At 32.8% G+C, this 16,186-nt stretch overlaps 2 protein-coding genes across 2 annotated transcripts; both read right to left on the bottom strand.

Moving 5' to 3' along the window:
* Nucleotides 1–118: 118 nt before the first annotated feature.
* On the bottom strand, nucleotides 119–7,006 carry LOC129806987 (uncharacterized). Its single transcript, XM_055855930.1, has 2 exons — nucleotides 6,561–7,006; nucleotides 119–1,380 (listed from the first exon to the last, which is right to left on the bottom strand). The coding sequence occupies exons 1-2, from the start codon at nucleotides 6,667–6,669 to the stop codon at nucleotides 536–538; spliced, it is 954 nt and encodes a 317-aa protein (XP_055711905.1). The 5' UTR covers nucleotides 6,670–7,006; the 3' UTR covers nucleotides 119–535.
* Nucleotides 7,007–9,400: 2,394 nt separating this feature from the next.
* On the bottom strand, nucleotides 9,401–10,734 carry LOC129806986 (uncharacterized). The gene is made up of 2 exons (XM_055855926.1): nucleotides 10,344–10,734; nucleotides 9,401–10,281 (listed from the first exon to the last, which is right to left on the bottom strand). The coding sequence occupies exons 1-2, from the start codon at nucleotides 10,480–10,482 to the stop codon at nucleotides 9,446–9,448; spliced, it is 975 nt and encodes a 324-aa protein (XP_055711901.1). The 5' UTR covers nucleotides 10,483–10,734; the 3' UTR covers nucleotides 9,401–9,445.
* Nucleotides 10,735–16,186: the final 5,452 nt, after the last annotated feature.

The following is a 16,186-nucleotide window of genomic DNA, read 5'->3' as shown; positions in this document are numbered from 1 at the left end:
CTTGGGTACGGATTCCATTTCAATGTCAACTGTAAATGCTTTTACTTTTTCGCACAGAGCAATTCCTAAATTCTTGTCAAGAAAAGTTTATGATATTTTTATATTTTGAAAAAATAACTTTTTAAATTATTCATTCATTTATTTTCAACCGCTTGTCCCTATCAGAGTCACAGGATTAGGACATACCCACCTATGCCTGTCGATTTTTTACTTATTTTATTTCATTCAAGAAAAGGTACGTTTCTATTCGGAACGTAAGCCTTTTCAATTTTGCATGAGAAAGTTTAAAGTAATAGACTTAGATTTTTTGCATTTAAATAGAATTACTTTTTAATTACACTTATCTCCTAATGGTAAAAAAATAGAAAAGTACTGTGCATAATATTCCAATCATAGATTTTAAAGAAACAATTTTCGTTTTGCAAATAAATATTAAACAATTTATAAAAATACAGTTAAAATATTATTAAACTTTACTCAAACTTTTATTTTACAATTTTTTTCTCTTTAATATAATTTGTATTAAAAAATTCACCTATAGTCTTGTTTGTGGTGGAATACTGTTAATAAGCGTTGAGAAATCCGCTAAGGAATTGGCATAAAAATCAGGAATAGCACTGTCATTCTCGCTGGCCAGCATTTTATCCCTCGAAGTACCACCGGAAAGTACCAAGAGAGACTGAAACCCGACATTATGGGCAAACTGGATGTCAGTACTAATCATGTCCCCAACAAAAAGTACCCTTTTGGGATCTTTAATTTCAAACTGTTCCTTTAAAATATCTCCTAAAGTCTCGCCTGGTTTCCCCAAGATAATCGGCTTCTTTCCCGGAGGCAAGGATGCCACCAAAGCATCCACGAAATACCCCGGACCGGGTAAGTCAAATTCTGGAGTGATGGGCAAACGACGATCAGTAGCTCCGATGATCAATTGACATTCTGGATCCCTAAGATACAGCTCAGCTCGGAGATACTTTGAGTATCCAAAGTTGAAGTCAACTTCCAAAAATACAAACTTCACAGGTTCATTATCTGCAACTCTCTTGTAAAGTTTAACTAAATCCTCTTCAACTAATTCATTAGGACCATCCAGGACTTTAACCCCTGCATCTCGGAGAAACCTGGTAATTTCTGTAGCACCTATCACGTAGCAGAGTCCCTGAAAGTTGATTTTCTTGAAGTAGTAAACAATGGCATGAACAGGATGCACTAAATTTTCCTGTTTGAATTTAAAGCCCAATTTTGTGATTTTTGCTTCGTATGAACTGTCTGGGCGGAAGCTGTTGTTGGAGACGTAAACAATTTCTTTTCCAGATGCCTCGAGATCTTTCAGAGCATCTCCAACTCCAGGAATTGAGCTAAATGCATTCCAGAGAACTCCTGGAAAAGAACACCGCGATATGAGAATTGAATCCGGAAACAAATCGTATTCAATTGAATTAAATGCTTATCTATATTTTTTGGAAAGAAAAAAATGGACAGATAAAATTAGATCAGTTTATTGTAGGTGAGATTGTTAACGTGAGCAAACTCGGATTGCATGCAAATTCGATTTGGATCTAACGATAGGAGAGATTATTGGGTAAAGTGGTACAAGTTGGACGGCTTTTTTTCTTGATAAATTTAGTACTTCATTTTTATTTGTATATTTTTAATACTTTAGTTGTATAATTTGGTTCCTTGTGCTTAAAAACAAATTTTGTACTGTATTTATCAAGAAAAAAGCCATGTCCAACTTGTACCAGCGAATTGTCCAACTTGTAACACTATATCCAACTTATATCACTTTACCCTACAGCAATTTGGAATAAAATTTCTGAAATATTGCAAACTTTTACTTTACATCAAAATATCTAGGATTTAAATGAACTAATAGAAAGATGATAGTGGAATTATAAATCAAAAACTCCTCTATAATTTTGCCCCAAAACTTGATCTTATCGGTTGCTTGGTAGCCGAGATAATTCAATTTATTTGTTTTGGAAACGTTTTTTTTTTTACTATAGCGGGCATTTTGCCCATATGACGATCTACAACAATATCAAAAAATGATTGAATTTTGTAAGAATTTTCTTTTAAACCTTATCTTCAATAACGTAGTCGAGTAAAATGGGTCATATCAGTACCTGCGTACTTTCTCTGCGTTATTGTAGAAAAGAATTTTTTTTACACTAAAACGACAAAATTATAAAGATGGCATCATCTAAGCAAAAAATTATGTTTAGACGAAATATATACATATATTCCTCTAAATTATGCCTAAAAGATCATCATAATCGGTTAAGCCAAAGTCAAGGTAATCGAAATTATATGTGTTATAAAAATTGGCTTTTCGGCTATGGTGCTCCTAGCGTTGGTCCTACGAAATTCAAATGTTCTAGAAAGTTGTACCGCCGTGCGAGAGAGCTTGCATTTGCGCTCTTATACGTCAAATTCTATTAAATAAAACCGGACATATGGCACTTTGAACCATAGGTAGTAATCAGAGTGAATCCACGCCACTTTTTGGAATCTTCATAGCCTAGACTACACATTTCTAAAATTTGATCAAAATCAAAAAATTGACCACAGTAGTTCTTGAGCTATTTTTAAAAATTTTCTTTTTAGTAATAGCACCTCTTGTCGTAATTCTACAAACTTCCGATGTGGAAGAAAATGTGACATTTCACAAGAACTTTCCAAACGCCCTCCTTTTTCAAATTCTGATAATTAGAACGGGAGCTAAAGCCATTTTAGAAAAAAATGAAGCTTCTAGCAAAGTCAAGGGGGTCAGTGAGGGGTCCTTAAGTGTTTTTTTTTAAATCGAAAGTTCTAAGGCCCACCGGGTCCACCTACACTCACAGTCCCGGCATTAAGTCCTTCGGGATTATGCACCTGACGGAATTATGCACATACAATTATGCAAGTTTGCCTACCATTGGGAGTCAATTTATGAAATCATTTTTGAAATACGCCTGAGTGTATACTATGTTGCGACGCGGGAATTTTAAAAACATTTTGCTACCTTTTCAGAATAAAACTTTAATTCCTTTTATTAAGGTAAATTTTTTAAATATTCTAACCATTTATTGAAGAACTCTGGCCAAAAAGTACTGTTTGTTAATGCATTTCTATTAAACAGTTGAATCTTTTTGTTTGAACTACTTTTACACTGCGCGAAATTCGTTTTACGGCCGATTTATTCAAAAGACAGCCCCTGCGGGTATGCAAATTTTCTCGATGCTTAATGCCATTTCGCGCGTTTTTTTCGGTCCCGAAAATGTGCATAATGCCGGGATCTAGTGTATACTGAAATTCATGCCCGATCGATGCCATAAGGTTCGAACAATTCAGAAAATAAAAAAGGGAGTTTCCAAAATAGTGGAAGGAAGGAAAGTTGGGGAGCGGAGGATCAAGTTGCAATTTTTACCCGATGTATAACCTCCACGTGTATTTAGAGCTTTTCAGAGCTAAATCGGTACTCCTGGACAGTCCCCGAGGAACTGACTAATCCTTCCATCACGAGACTAAAATTCTCGACACAATTAATATTAATATTAGAACGAAAATTATCATTCATTGGTTTGGTATTGTTAGAAAATTGAATTAAATTTTCAGGCTATTTTTGTCCCTATCGTTCATAGAGGCAGAAAACACACTGAATAAGACTATGTTGGACTTTCCAAGGTTAGATGTAAAACTTTATCATTAATTATAGTATGGTGGGGTAACTGGATCGTTTTCCGAGGAGTGCTACTTAAACGCTTGTTTTTGGACTGATGAAATTCTTTTTCACTTCTTCTAAATCCATAGAATTATTCACTGTTTCATTCAGAAACATAATATAAAAAAAAAATTATCAAAAATATTAAAGAAAATTTATAAAATAAATACTGAAATAAGTCAGCATGCACTAAGTGGGTCGCTTTTTCGATAATTCACTTTTAATTAAACCTTTGGATTTAAAACACTTTTTTCACAAGGAAAAACCAATAAATGTTTTTAATCAACCAGCTTTAGCGAAAATATCACTGACTAGAAAATTTTTAGTGAAGAACCCAGCTGCCACAAGATTGAAATGAGTCGATTACACTCACTTATTTAATGTATAGAAATATTATTTTTGGTTTTTCTCAAAGTTGAATAGTTATATTATGTTACTGTAGTGACTATATTACGGTAATAAAAATAAAAATATTATTTTAGGTGGATTAGTCATAAACGATCCAAATAGCGAAGCGCCCGGATTAGCACATTTGACTATATGTTTATCAGTTTCATTTTTATTGTTGATTTTCGGTCCGTAAAATATGTCTCGTCCTTAAAGGGCTAAACCGCAATAATTCTAAAAATACCGATCCAAATAATCTTAAGAATAGTACCGATTTTTGAATAGTTTTTTGGATATTTTTTTTTACTTGATCTTATGTTCCCGAACTAGAGGTCAAACAGTAAGAGATATGGACTTTCGGTCTTTGATGACCCCCCCCCCTCCCGTCATAAGTGTACATTATCTCGGGAGGTCTTTTATCCTTTTTCCTCTATTCGTCCTCCATCCCTAAAAACCATTTTTCGGTTTTTCTCAAAATTAGCCAAGCTTTTTCAATAATTTTCGGATATGTTTTAGAGGTAGTCCCGATCCAGATGAACATTTCGTCCAAACATACATATGACATGACCGGAAAATTCGTAATTTTGAAAAATTCAAGATCGAAGGTCAATCATAACCGTTTTGATTATAAATTTGGATTTTTTGGGAAGATCTGGACTTTTCTTATCGATTCTTTCTATTTTCTTATTTCATCTTATGTACGCGTAAGTATGCTATTTCTAAGATAATTTTCTAGTTCAAAATTGTTCTTAGATTTTCGAATGAACTGAATCATTAATAAACCAGTATACACCCAAAAAATAAGCAAAAAGATAATTCACGGGTAGGGTGGAATAACCGGCTATCGCCATGTTTAGGAAAAAATTAAATTCATTTAATCATAACTTTTGAATCCTTGTTACAAGATAAGTCAAATTTGACACAAAGTTACTTAGATGTATTGGCTCTAGATACGTGAAAACAATAATCCTAGAACATAACGCTGGACTATACTTAAAAAACTGATTTTTATTAATAATGCAAAAATAACCATTTCGTCGCCACTATTTACCACTTTTCGCCAGTTTTGTAAAATTTGTAACCACTTCTCGCCACCCACTTGAAAAGAACCACACTCGGTTATTTTAGGCAAAGCTATGAAAAGAATACATTCACCATTTCTCTTTCCTTGTGATCACTTTATTATTACTCTCTTTAAATGATTTTTCTTCACTTTTATTTGAGAAATCAAATTATGGGGCTTTTGCAGAAAGTAAACAATGTAGATTTGACAACTGAAAATGTACGAAGTGAAGTTAGCGTCGCCTATTGAAAAGATATGGCGACAGGTGGTAAAATCAATTCCAGAATATTACCACTTTTCGCCATGCCTCATTTTTATACAAAAATAATATAAAATGAAATATTAATTGACTAAATACAAATTTTATGTATTCCACAAGTGCAATTAAATATTCAATAGACAAATTATTTACCCAAATAGGTATTTTTGGCCTGATGAAAATTTGACGACACTTAGTACATTTGGTAAGAGATGTTGGATTCGATGCACTTGCTTAAAATATTGCTCTAAAAAGTAATCAAAATCGTGAATCCAAAACGAATAATTATTATTTTTCGAATCTATGCGTAGAAGCAGAAACAATACAAAAAAATTGCGACTCATTTATTTCATAAATTGCGGAAAATAGCGATTTCAATGTAAGTGACGACAAGTGGGGCACTGGCGAGAACTGGTGATTCCACCCTACCCCTATCTCGTGAGTTCGAGCATTCCGCAAAGCTGGGACGCTTTGCCATCTCTTTTTGATATTAATATCGAGCATACAACTCATTTTTTTTGTGATTTATCACCATGCACTGCAATAATAACGTGCGGAAATAAGAAATGATACTTGCAAAATAATATTGCAATATTTAGTTTTAGTAATTTAAACACTCATTGCCGCTCCCTTACAGACATCACGCAGTTCTTTAATGTGCAATCTATTGAGTCACCAAGAAAGTGATAAACATTTTTTATATTTCAAATAAAAGCTTCTTATCTATGTATTTTTCAGTGTAACTAGAGGTTAGACACAATTGTACTAATTTTTCATATCTATTGCTATAATAAATTGTTAGAAAAGGCGTACAATTCTACATTTTATGATATATTAAATCGAAATTCTAACTGATCTATGGAGCTTATCAAAGCAAAGTCTCCTTATCTGATTTATCATTATCATTTTAGTGATCACTATAACAAAATCAGCTTCGAGATGCCACAAGAAGTATCTCCTTGGGGTCTTATTCAAAGTTTTAAGAACCTCAAATATCTAACAACTAAATAATAATTTTTGGAATTTCCAATATAATTGGTTTGTTAACCTCCGAAGTCAAATTTTTAAAATTAACTCACGATTCAAGATAACGCAAATACTGAGTGCTAGCGAATTAATTCTTTATGTTTAAAATATAAAATAATTACCATCACAATCAGTCATCACGAAGTCGAATGAATTGAGAAATGTCCTTCTCTCCTCTGTATTCAAGTCCAGAATATTCCTCACTTGGGACATCTTCTCAGTCACGCTCATTTTTCCAAAGTAACGAAAAACTCAACAGTCTCTTCAGAGAACTTTTACAAGACTGATGGAAAACTTATTAGGGGAGAAAAGTCAAAGTCACAGCGAGTTGTAATATTTAAGATAAGATAAAAGTTAAGATTTCACACCAAATGATTTTTACTGTACACTGTGTTATGTATAACATGTATCCAGTGCCGCCCGTGCTGAAGCGTTTGATTATCTTCAGAGCTTCTGGTCGCAATTGAAGCAGTGGACGAGTGGACCATTTTATTGACTGTGAAAGGCGATATTTGAGTGGATCCAGAACACAAATGAGAAAAGCGCAGACTCAATTCCCACGTAATATAAACCGGAAGATCATTATTGTTCAAGTGATCTCAAACAGCCCGCATATTTGCGTCTCAATGGGCACCAATCTATGAATTAAGAATTGATTAAGATCATTACAAGCCAATTAATTTAGTTTTAATAAATTTTATTTCAAATTAACAAAAAGTAAAATACATTGACCATCGCAAATTCTTAACCATTGAAAATTGTTTATTGGAAATATAACGCCTGTTTATTCAATTTGTAAACAAAAAATCTATTATTGAACTTAAGTGGCAGACAAAAAAGTGTCTCTATGTTACCATTCTTCTCTAAGAAATTTAATATCTGTATCTATAAAATAATATTCTTTACTTTTTGAATTAGACAGCTCTATGATAAAGCTATTAATTGGACCTTATCTGTATAATTTTTTAAACAAGTCAAATATTTTTTAGTATTAGAATTTTCCATATGTATTTAACGCTTTAATGGATTATTTTGTTGATTATTTTATGTAGGGGAAAGTGGCCTGCTTTTGAATGTGGGAGCCGTTGAATATTTCAATTTTTCTCATATTTTTCAAAGCAAAAATCCTATTATCTAACTATAGTCAATATAACTATTTTCTATTAACTTCGATTAACAAAATAGAAATTTTGTTCTTCTACCAAAAATGTGTTTTTCCCATTTTTAATAACCTTTAATCGAATTTGACGTAGGGTAAATGTTCTAATTTAAAATCATTTTCAGACGCTTTAACTTTGACAGAAGATTCAACACATTAAGTTCATATTTTTTCTGAAGAGAATTACATAAATTTGCTCCTTGACTCTTCTAGAATGTTACTGTTTAGTGACAATTCTTTAAATATGATTTGAAAACTTCTTAAATACAAGAAAAATACGCGAGCGTAAAAAACTTCTATTGGAAACATATTAATCCAAATGGAGACAAGGGAATCTTTCTAATTGGAAACAAACAGTGTAACTGAAACCGCGACGAAAGGCTGCCAAAACCTTGTTGAGTTGCTCCTGAGTGCAAGATTTGTTCTTAATCCTGGTATTTTCTCATCTAAAACAATAAGAAAATCTCTCCAAAAAAATCATATTTCCGGGGTTTCCTATTGAAGCATTTGAAGATACTTCAGAAATACCCTTTTTGTTCACGAAATAGGTAATTATTTCATTTGATAACTTCACGTACTGTAAACAATAGAGATTAGCACTCAATTTAACTAAAATTAGCCAGAAATATGACATAAATATTAAACAAAACGAATAAGCAACAGTCACCTCATTGTGTTTTTCATTGGAAAACATGGTCGATCGATGAAAAATTCAATGGTGAAAAGGTACACTTTTAATTTTTCTGAGAAATTAACAAATTAAGATTTGTGAATATGAATGGATTTTTGCTTTATTTGAAGCAAAATTAACTAAATAATAAAACTCAAGTATAGAAAATACATAAATAAAATAATTTAGTACTGTATTTATCATGAAAACAGTGATGTTTCCATTTGGAGTAGCGAAAAATTTCCATTTAAAGCAGGTTTTGAATTAGCTTAATTCATCCTATAAGAGCGCGAATGAAAGCTTTCGCAAAGCGCTACAACGGCTACAACTTTCTAGAACCTTTGAACTTCGTAAGACAAACGCTAGTGGCACCATAGTCGAAAGACTAATTTTCGAAAAAGGACACTTGCATTAAAAGGATTATAAGGTAATAGGCATTAAGTGTAATAGAGATTCAACAATGCCCTCTAGACGAATCTATCTATCTCGTACATCTCGTATATGTCTCGGCTAATTGATTTTTAATTTTAACGGTGACTATGTCTCAGCCTAAATCTTAACCCTTTAAGGACGATTGGAACACCGGCGTCCCATAAAGAAAATAATTTTTCCTGACTACCCAAAGTTATTTTTTTCTTATGTCCGTATATAATTGTAAAGTAGAAGGTTGAAGGAATCTACAATATTTTTTGAAAGTCTCTAGCTATTTGATATGTAGTAAATATTTAAGCTCAAAAATGGCGAATTTTTAAATTCTCAAATTCATAATTTTTGATTTGATTGATTTGATTTAAAACAAATAAATAAATAATTGATTTTATTTATTTTTTATACTTCTAATATTTTTTAAGCAAAACCCTTTTAGCAATAAAAACTCTAATACTCATACGTAATATTTTTCATTAAAGCGAAAAATATTATTCATTGGTATTGTCAGAAAAATTACTTAAATTTTTAGGCTATTTTTGTCCCTATCGTTCATACAAGCGCAAAATACACCGAATCAGACTATATTGGACTTTCCAAGGTTAGATGTAAGACTTATCATTGATTATGTTTCTCAGTTCAATTTTTATTGTTGATTTTCAGTCCGTAAAAAGTGTCTCGTCGTTAAAGGGTTAAAAGAATAAAACTTCTAAATAGAAGTGAGAGAACGTCTTATCTTTTATTACTATCGTCTATTGCCGATTACAACTACAAATTATTGTTGATAAATCAGCCAGTGAATCAGCATAAAAGTCAGGAATAGCACTGTTATCTTCACTGGCCAGCATTTTATCCCTCGAAGTACCACCGGAAAGTACCAAGAGAGACTGAAATCCGACATTGCAAGAAAACTTAATGTCTGTGGTGATCATATCCCCGACAAAAAGAACCCTTTTGGGATCTTTAATTTCAAATTGTTCCTTCAGTACTTCTCCTAGAGCTTCTCCTGGTTTCCCCAGAACAATTGGCTTCTTTCCCGGAGGCAGCGATGCCATCAGGGCATCCACAAAAGGACCAGGGCCTGGCAAGTCCAAATCTTGCGTAAGTGGTAGTCGAAAGTCATTAGCTCCAATAATGAGTTTACATTCAGGATTTTGTAGATAGAGATCAGCTCTCATGAATTTAGCATAGTTGAAATTAAGATCGTTGTCAAAGATGACGAGTTTAACAGGCTCACAATCATGAACTGTCCGGAAGAGCTTCATATAGTCTTCCTCAACTTCCCCATTTGGCCCATCGAGCACCTTGAAGCCAGCTTCTCTAATAAGTTTCTTCGTATGAGTCGTTCCGATTACATAGATAAGCCCCTGGAAGTTTACCTTTTTGAGGTAGTAGATGATTGAGAGCATAGGATGAACGAGATTTTCATAACGGAATTTTGCTCCCATTTTCAAGATCTTTGCTTCATATTCTTTAGCTGGACGTGTGCTATTGTTGGAAACATAAATCACTCTCTTTCCGGATGCTTCTAGGGCATTTATAGATGCCCCAATTCCAGGAATTTCTCGTAAGGCACTCCACAGCACTCCTGGAAATTCACAAGTCTCCTTCAATTTTATCCACAAGTTCATCCTCTTTTAAAGTACTTACCATCGCAATCAGTCATGATCGTATCGAAAGATTTGCAGAAGAGTAACTTTTCTTCGTTGCTGAGATCCAAAATGTGCTTCACTTGTCTCAATTTATCTCTAACTTTCTCCTGATTGTGCATCCTTATGTCACAAAACATCACTTTGAGGAAAAATCTCAATTGCCGATGGTTCAACAGTCAACTCAGATACTAAAGAATTTTGGAAAATTTTCCCTGCCTTTATATAGTCCCGCTTGAGATGCTAACCAGATTTTTGCATAAATTGAGATAGTCCCAGTATTTGACCCTTCTCACACTGCCACTGAACCCATTGCTACTTTTCTTCTTTTAGTTTCTTTAGAATAGCAGCTTTTGTAGTCCAAGATGAAATGCAACTGCCTCTAATCGGGCCTAGACTTTGTAGGGAACACGTTTTAGAATCTCACAAATAACGAAGATATAACAGCTCAAATTCAAATTTGAAATGGCCTCTCAGGTTTTAGAGAGAGAGAACGGTTAGAGATATCCACTTGAGAATTGATAATTATCAATTAGCGACGGAACCAGCAGTGATAGCTTTTTTTCGACTATAAGAGCTTCCAGGGAGATTAAAGTTTTTCAAAACTAAATCTGATTCCGACAGATTACGAAAATTTCATGAAATCGAAATTAATATCTTTCTCTTTCTAAAGAATATTGAACATAATCTGTCCTCTCTTTCTAAATCTTCTTCTTTTTTTAAACATCAAAATTTAGATTTTGGCATTCAATTTAAATTTGAATGTGAAAGAATGGGATAGACATATTCAATATGTTTCAGAAAGGAAGAGATGGAAATTTCGATTTCATGAAATTTTTTTGATTTAAAATGTATGCAAATAAAAATTGCAATAACTTCCTATAATATTGGCAGAATTTTATAATCAATGGCGTAAATAAAGGTCATTGGAAATTTTATAATTTTATCAGAAAATCACATACTCTGATCCCTATAATTGAATTTTGATTATGTCCTATAACTTTTTCATTGAATATGTTTGAATTTAAATGCTAATGGCGCTGGCACACCTTTTCCATTGAGTGAATTTCAATCGATTGTAAATTTACTTCTTACTCTTTCAAATTGAAATAAGACATATTTGTCTCTTTCTGCCAAATGAAAATTGGATTTTCAATTTCATTTTCAATTTCAATTTCAATTTTCATTTGACCGAAAGGAACAGCTATATCTAATTTCAGTTTGAAAGAGTAAGAGGTAAAATTTCAATCGATTGAATTTCACACTCAATTGAAAATGTGTGCTAGCGCCATAAAATTACATTTCTTCATAAACTATGCTAAAAAAAAATCCTGAAGCACGTTTACTTGAATATTTTAATCGAAAATCGATTTCAAAAATTTTTGGTTTTCGATTTACACTATCGTGAGCTTGAAGCAATAGGTTCCACTCCCATTCTTTCTTTCATTACTCAAAGCAGAAAAAGTCAAACTGCGTAACTTGACTATCGTAAATTCGATTTGTGAGTTAAATTTTGAGGATTTGTCTCGGAACATCTCTTAGAACAGGAAAATTTCATGAAATCAAAATTCACTCCCCTTTCTTCTCAAACGTTTCGCATATGTCTATCTCATTGTTTGAGTTGAAGTGAAAAATGAGATTCAAAAGAAAAAGAGTGCGAAAGAGTGAAATAGATATATGTCAAACGTTTGAGAAGGGAAGCGAATTTTGATTTCATAAAATTTTCTTGACTAAAATATATGCCAATGCCATTAGAATCTTATCCAGCAAAATGTTCTCGACCATCGAAATTAAGAAAATAGATTCAACGCGATTTTTTATTCACCAAAAGATCACATACTGCTGCGTTAAATTACTTTGAAAAAAAAAATTAAAACTCAATCAGAGCATAAGCAAAATTTTAAGAATCTCAAAGATCATAAGCTTATCCTGGTTTTGTCACTAATTTTAGAAAACCGGAAGATCACATCAATCTTTAGAGATTTTTTGAAAGACACTTTACCCTTTTTGCATATCTCAACTTCAAGGTAATTCTTAAAAGAGAGCACTGAGCGAAAATCTCCATTAAAGTGATATTTTAGGTCTAATTTACCATTTCTATTTATCCGCTTTTAAGTGTGGCAAGATTTGAAGACGTTACGGCGATAACTAAAATTCTAGACAAACTCTCTTTAAGTATTTGAGGAGGTACAGTTGTTTTCGAATGCCTCAATAAATAAAATGTTGACCTCTAAATTGAATAATTTGGAAGAGTGTCTGTTTTCATTTTCTGGATCACTCTCTCTTATTCATTGATTAGTCACATGATTGTGGAATTGACATTAATCTAGAAAAGAAACATAAAGTCGGTGGTAAGTTTATTTTAGTTTATAGCAGCTGTGAACTATTTTGTTACTTTTCAGAACTAAAACAATTTTTTTGTATATAAATAAATGCAAGTAAAATTGCGGAATAGTTATTCGTACATTCCATACAAGATGTAAACGTTTATTTAAATTCGTAACAGAAAATGGATATCAGTGCAATACAAATTAAGTGTAGTGAATACTGCAGAAAGGTAAGTTGAACTTCATAAAGTTCCGGAAAAGAATATACAAGGACTTCAGGAAGCTTGGCTTAACCCATTAACGAGAGACACTTTTTACGTACCGAAAAAAATAATAAAAATTGAACCGATAAACAAAATTTGTGAAACGTTTTACATTTACATCCAACTTTGGAAAGTTCAACAGAGTCTGATTCGGCTCATTTTTTACCTCTACGTCCGATAGGGACAAAAATAGCCCGAAACTTTAAGTAATTTTTCTGACAATAACAATGAATAATAATTTTCAGTCTAATGAAAAATATTACGTATGAGTAATGTAGATTTTTTAAAGGGTTTTACAGTAGACTCTCGCTCAATCGGCTCTTTTCCAATCGGGCGACAAACTTTGTTGACAAACTTCACGTTTAATTATGAAGCTAATTCGCTCAAATTCGCTGTAGTTCTTCCTATATCCTTCGTGATTCTTTATAATTGAGCGCTTTTTATGGAATTTACAAAGGCTTTGACGCTCAATTCTATCGCTAAACCGGATGACATTTTGCCCCATATTCCCGATTGAGAGAGAGTCTACTGTACTTAAAAAAAAAATTGTAAGTATACAAATTAATTAAAATTATTTTTCAATATGAAAATTTAAAAATTCGCCATTTTTAAGCTTAAATATTTAGTATAAATAGCAAATACCTGGAGACTGGCAAAAAATATCCTAGATTCGTTCAACCATTTGCTTTGTAATTACGTACAAACATAAGGAAAAAAATAACTTTAGGTAGTCAGAAAAAATTATTTTCTTTATGAGACACCGGTGTTCCAATCGTCCTTAAAGGGTTAAAAATAACAGCAATTACGAGGAGGATGAATCGTCCAGAAAATTGTCAATTCGTCGAAAAAGCCCAGATAAGCTTATGGTAGCTGAGATTCTTTACAGGTGACCTCGAAATGCGTGCAACTCAGGGTGCGTGCAACTCGGAATGCGTGAAAATTCGATTGTGAGTTGAATTTTGGGGGTAAAGAATCGCGTCGAGTAAACTGTTCTTGGTCGAAATGCATAAAATTTTTAAATATACGCACAAGAAGTTTCATAAATTAACTGTCAATAGTTTGCTGAATATTAATAATTAAAGTTGTAATCTTTTTTTCTTAACTTTACCACAGGTCAGTATATCTATATGCACTTTTTTCCCCAATTTTCTCCCACCTCAATTTGTATATTTTAGAACTAAGTACCTTTGTATAAATAGGCAATTATGCCGAATAAAGACACCTTTTGATCATAAAACCCCGAAGACTTCTCATTGCGGAGCTAAGCATAGAAACCCATATTTGGACGATGCTGTAGGTGTTTTAAGAGAAAGAGGTCAAGACAAGCAGTTGAGAGATCAAGAAGTCTAAAACCTCTAGCAGATCAACTCCAGAGGACTAAGAAGCCGAAGGAGTTACCAGAGACATCAAGATTTGAGTAAGATATTCCTCCCAAGAATAATTTTTGTGAGACGCTTTGCGCTCCTGAAATTATTCTTTTCCCCTCATTTCAAATGTAGCGATATACGCTCCTTAAATTGGGTCCTAGCTCACGCGAGTACATCCCTACACTTCCCCTTTAGTAGCTCTGCCACTGAACAGGGTATATTATCGACTCACTACCAATTAAGTCCGGCGCAGTCAGGTCTGAAATTTCAAGACCTTTCAAAAAATCGAAATTTAAGCAAATCGGTTGGAAAATATGCCACTCCCCTCCCAAAGTAGTTAAACTTTGATGTTCGAAAATTCGATATCAAAATGGTTTTTGAACATAGGCGTCCAAGGACGAGTTATTAGCCTTGACTTCCACCAAAACATATTCGAATATGAAAGAAATCGTAGGAGCTGTTTTCGAAATAAACCAAAAAACATGGTTTTGGAGGGAAACGGAGGAGAGTTTGGAGAAGAACAAAAAGACTGTGCTAGATAATGTTGACTTATGGGGGGTCATCGGAGACCGGTTAGTCGATATCTCTGACCGTTCGGCCTCTAGACGTGTCACAAGGTGAAAAAAGTGGATTATATAACTGCTCTCTCTTTGAGTTCGAACAGTTAAAAAGGATTTAACCCTCTAACGGGTAAGACCGCCTCCAGGCGGTCTTCACAAAAATCACATTTACTGCGACAATAAAGGTTTTATTTATTTAAAAGTGCTATAGTGTCCTCGTTAATAGTCTTATAAACATCTCTTGAAAGTTTGAACTCATTTTGACTCTTCGTTTTGTTGCTATTCCCAGTTTTCTGTGACAGGTCAGAGAAAAAGCAACAAAAAATATTTGTGCAAAAAAACCTCATTTACAATTTCCATAAAAATACCGATTTAAAGTTATCTGACTAAAATAAATTTATTTTTTACTGAAAGATATGTCATTCTACTTTGTATATTTTATTTAAAAAAATAAAAAAAAAACTAAAAATGTGAATTTTACAAGCAAAAAGAGTATCAAAAATTTTTTATATTTTCTCACCTAGCGCCTAAACTAAAAGAGATAATGAAGAATGGATGGCTTTTTCGACTTTGTTGAATCATAATTATCCTAGAAAGCATTGTTTTATAACTTTTTTTTGCATATTAAAGAAAACACCGTTAGAGGGTTAAAGAAAATATCCTATTTTTTAATCTGCTTGACCCACGTAACCCCGGCTAAAGTCAGCGTGATTTTAACTGAAAGCCCTTATGCCCAGCTGTAACATACTAAAATTTGAGACTGATCTATACTAAGGGATCTAAAAATTTCTACACTGAAAATAAAAGCTCAATCTCAGGTAGCCAACAGAATTCTACGAGATTGTAGAATGTAGAAGCTGTGAAAATAAAAAATCACAAAGTAAAGTGCCTAAATCCGTTACGATTACTTACCACTTTCCATTTTGATGCATTCTAAATGAAAGTAAAACCAAAACAACTCATCAAATATTCTATGAGAAATTCTTTTCTAAATTGAGCCTTCTCTCTTGACTCCCCTCTTTTCTCTGAGATAATAAACTTGTTCCAAAAGCTACTAATGAAAGTCTCATGCATTCGTCGTTTAAATTGATAAAAGTCCATTTTATTTTTCATAAATAAAACGTCCACTTTTTTTATTATATCTTTTCTCTTCACTTTATATAGCGTTATATAATATCCAAAGAGTCACAATAATTGTCAATATTTTATTACGTAATAAATAGATTAATATATAATTATTTTGTATATATAGATTATAGAAATTGTAAAAAGGAGACAAAAAATATATATTGTGAAAAAGATTGTCGTGTGAAAATTCAACAGCATT

The sequence above is a fragment of the Phlebotomus papatasi genome, chromosome 3 (genome assembly GCF_024763615.1).
Source record: "Phlebotomus papatasi isolate M1 chromosome 3, Ppap_2.1, whole genome shotgun sequence".
In the NCBI taxonomy this organism is placed as follows: Eukaryota; Metazoa; Arthropoda; class Insecta; order Diptera; family Psychodidae; genus Phlebotomus; species Phlebotomus papatasi.
Note: the sequence above shows the minus strand (reverse complement) of the source record. Positions and strands in the feature narration are given on the sequence as shown.

What these genes read in the sequence shown, in the direction of transcription:
- LOC129806987 (XM_055855930.1), bottom strand. Translation starts at nt 6,669, where the DNA reads ATGAGCGTGACTGAGAAGATGTCCCAAGTGAGGAATATTCTGGACTTG. An exon ending in CGTGATGACTGATTGTGATG is followed by an intron (nt 1,381 to 6,560) that starts GTAATTATTTTA and finishes GTTCTTTTCCAG; the next exon opens with GAGTTCTCTGGAATGCATTT.
- LOC129806986 (XM_055855926.1), bottom strand. Translation starts at nt 10,482, where the DNA reads ATGTTTTGTGACATAAGGATGCACAATCAGGAGAAAGTTAGAGATAAA. An exon ending in GATCATGACTGATTGCGATG is followed by an intron (nt 10,282 to 10,343) that starts GTAAGTACTTTA and finishes GTGAATTTCCAG; the next exon opens with GAGTGCTGTGGAGTGCCTTA.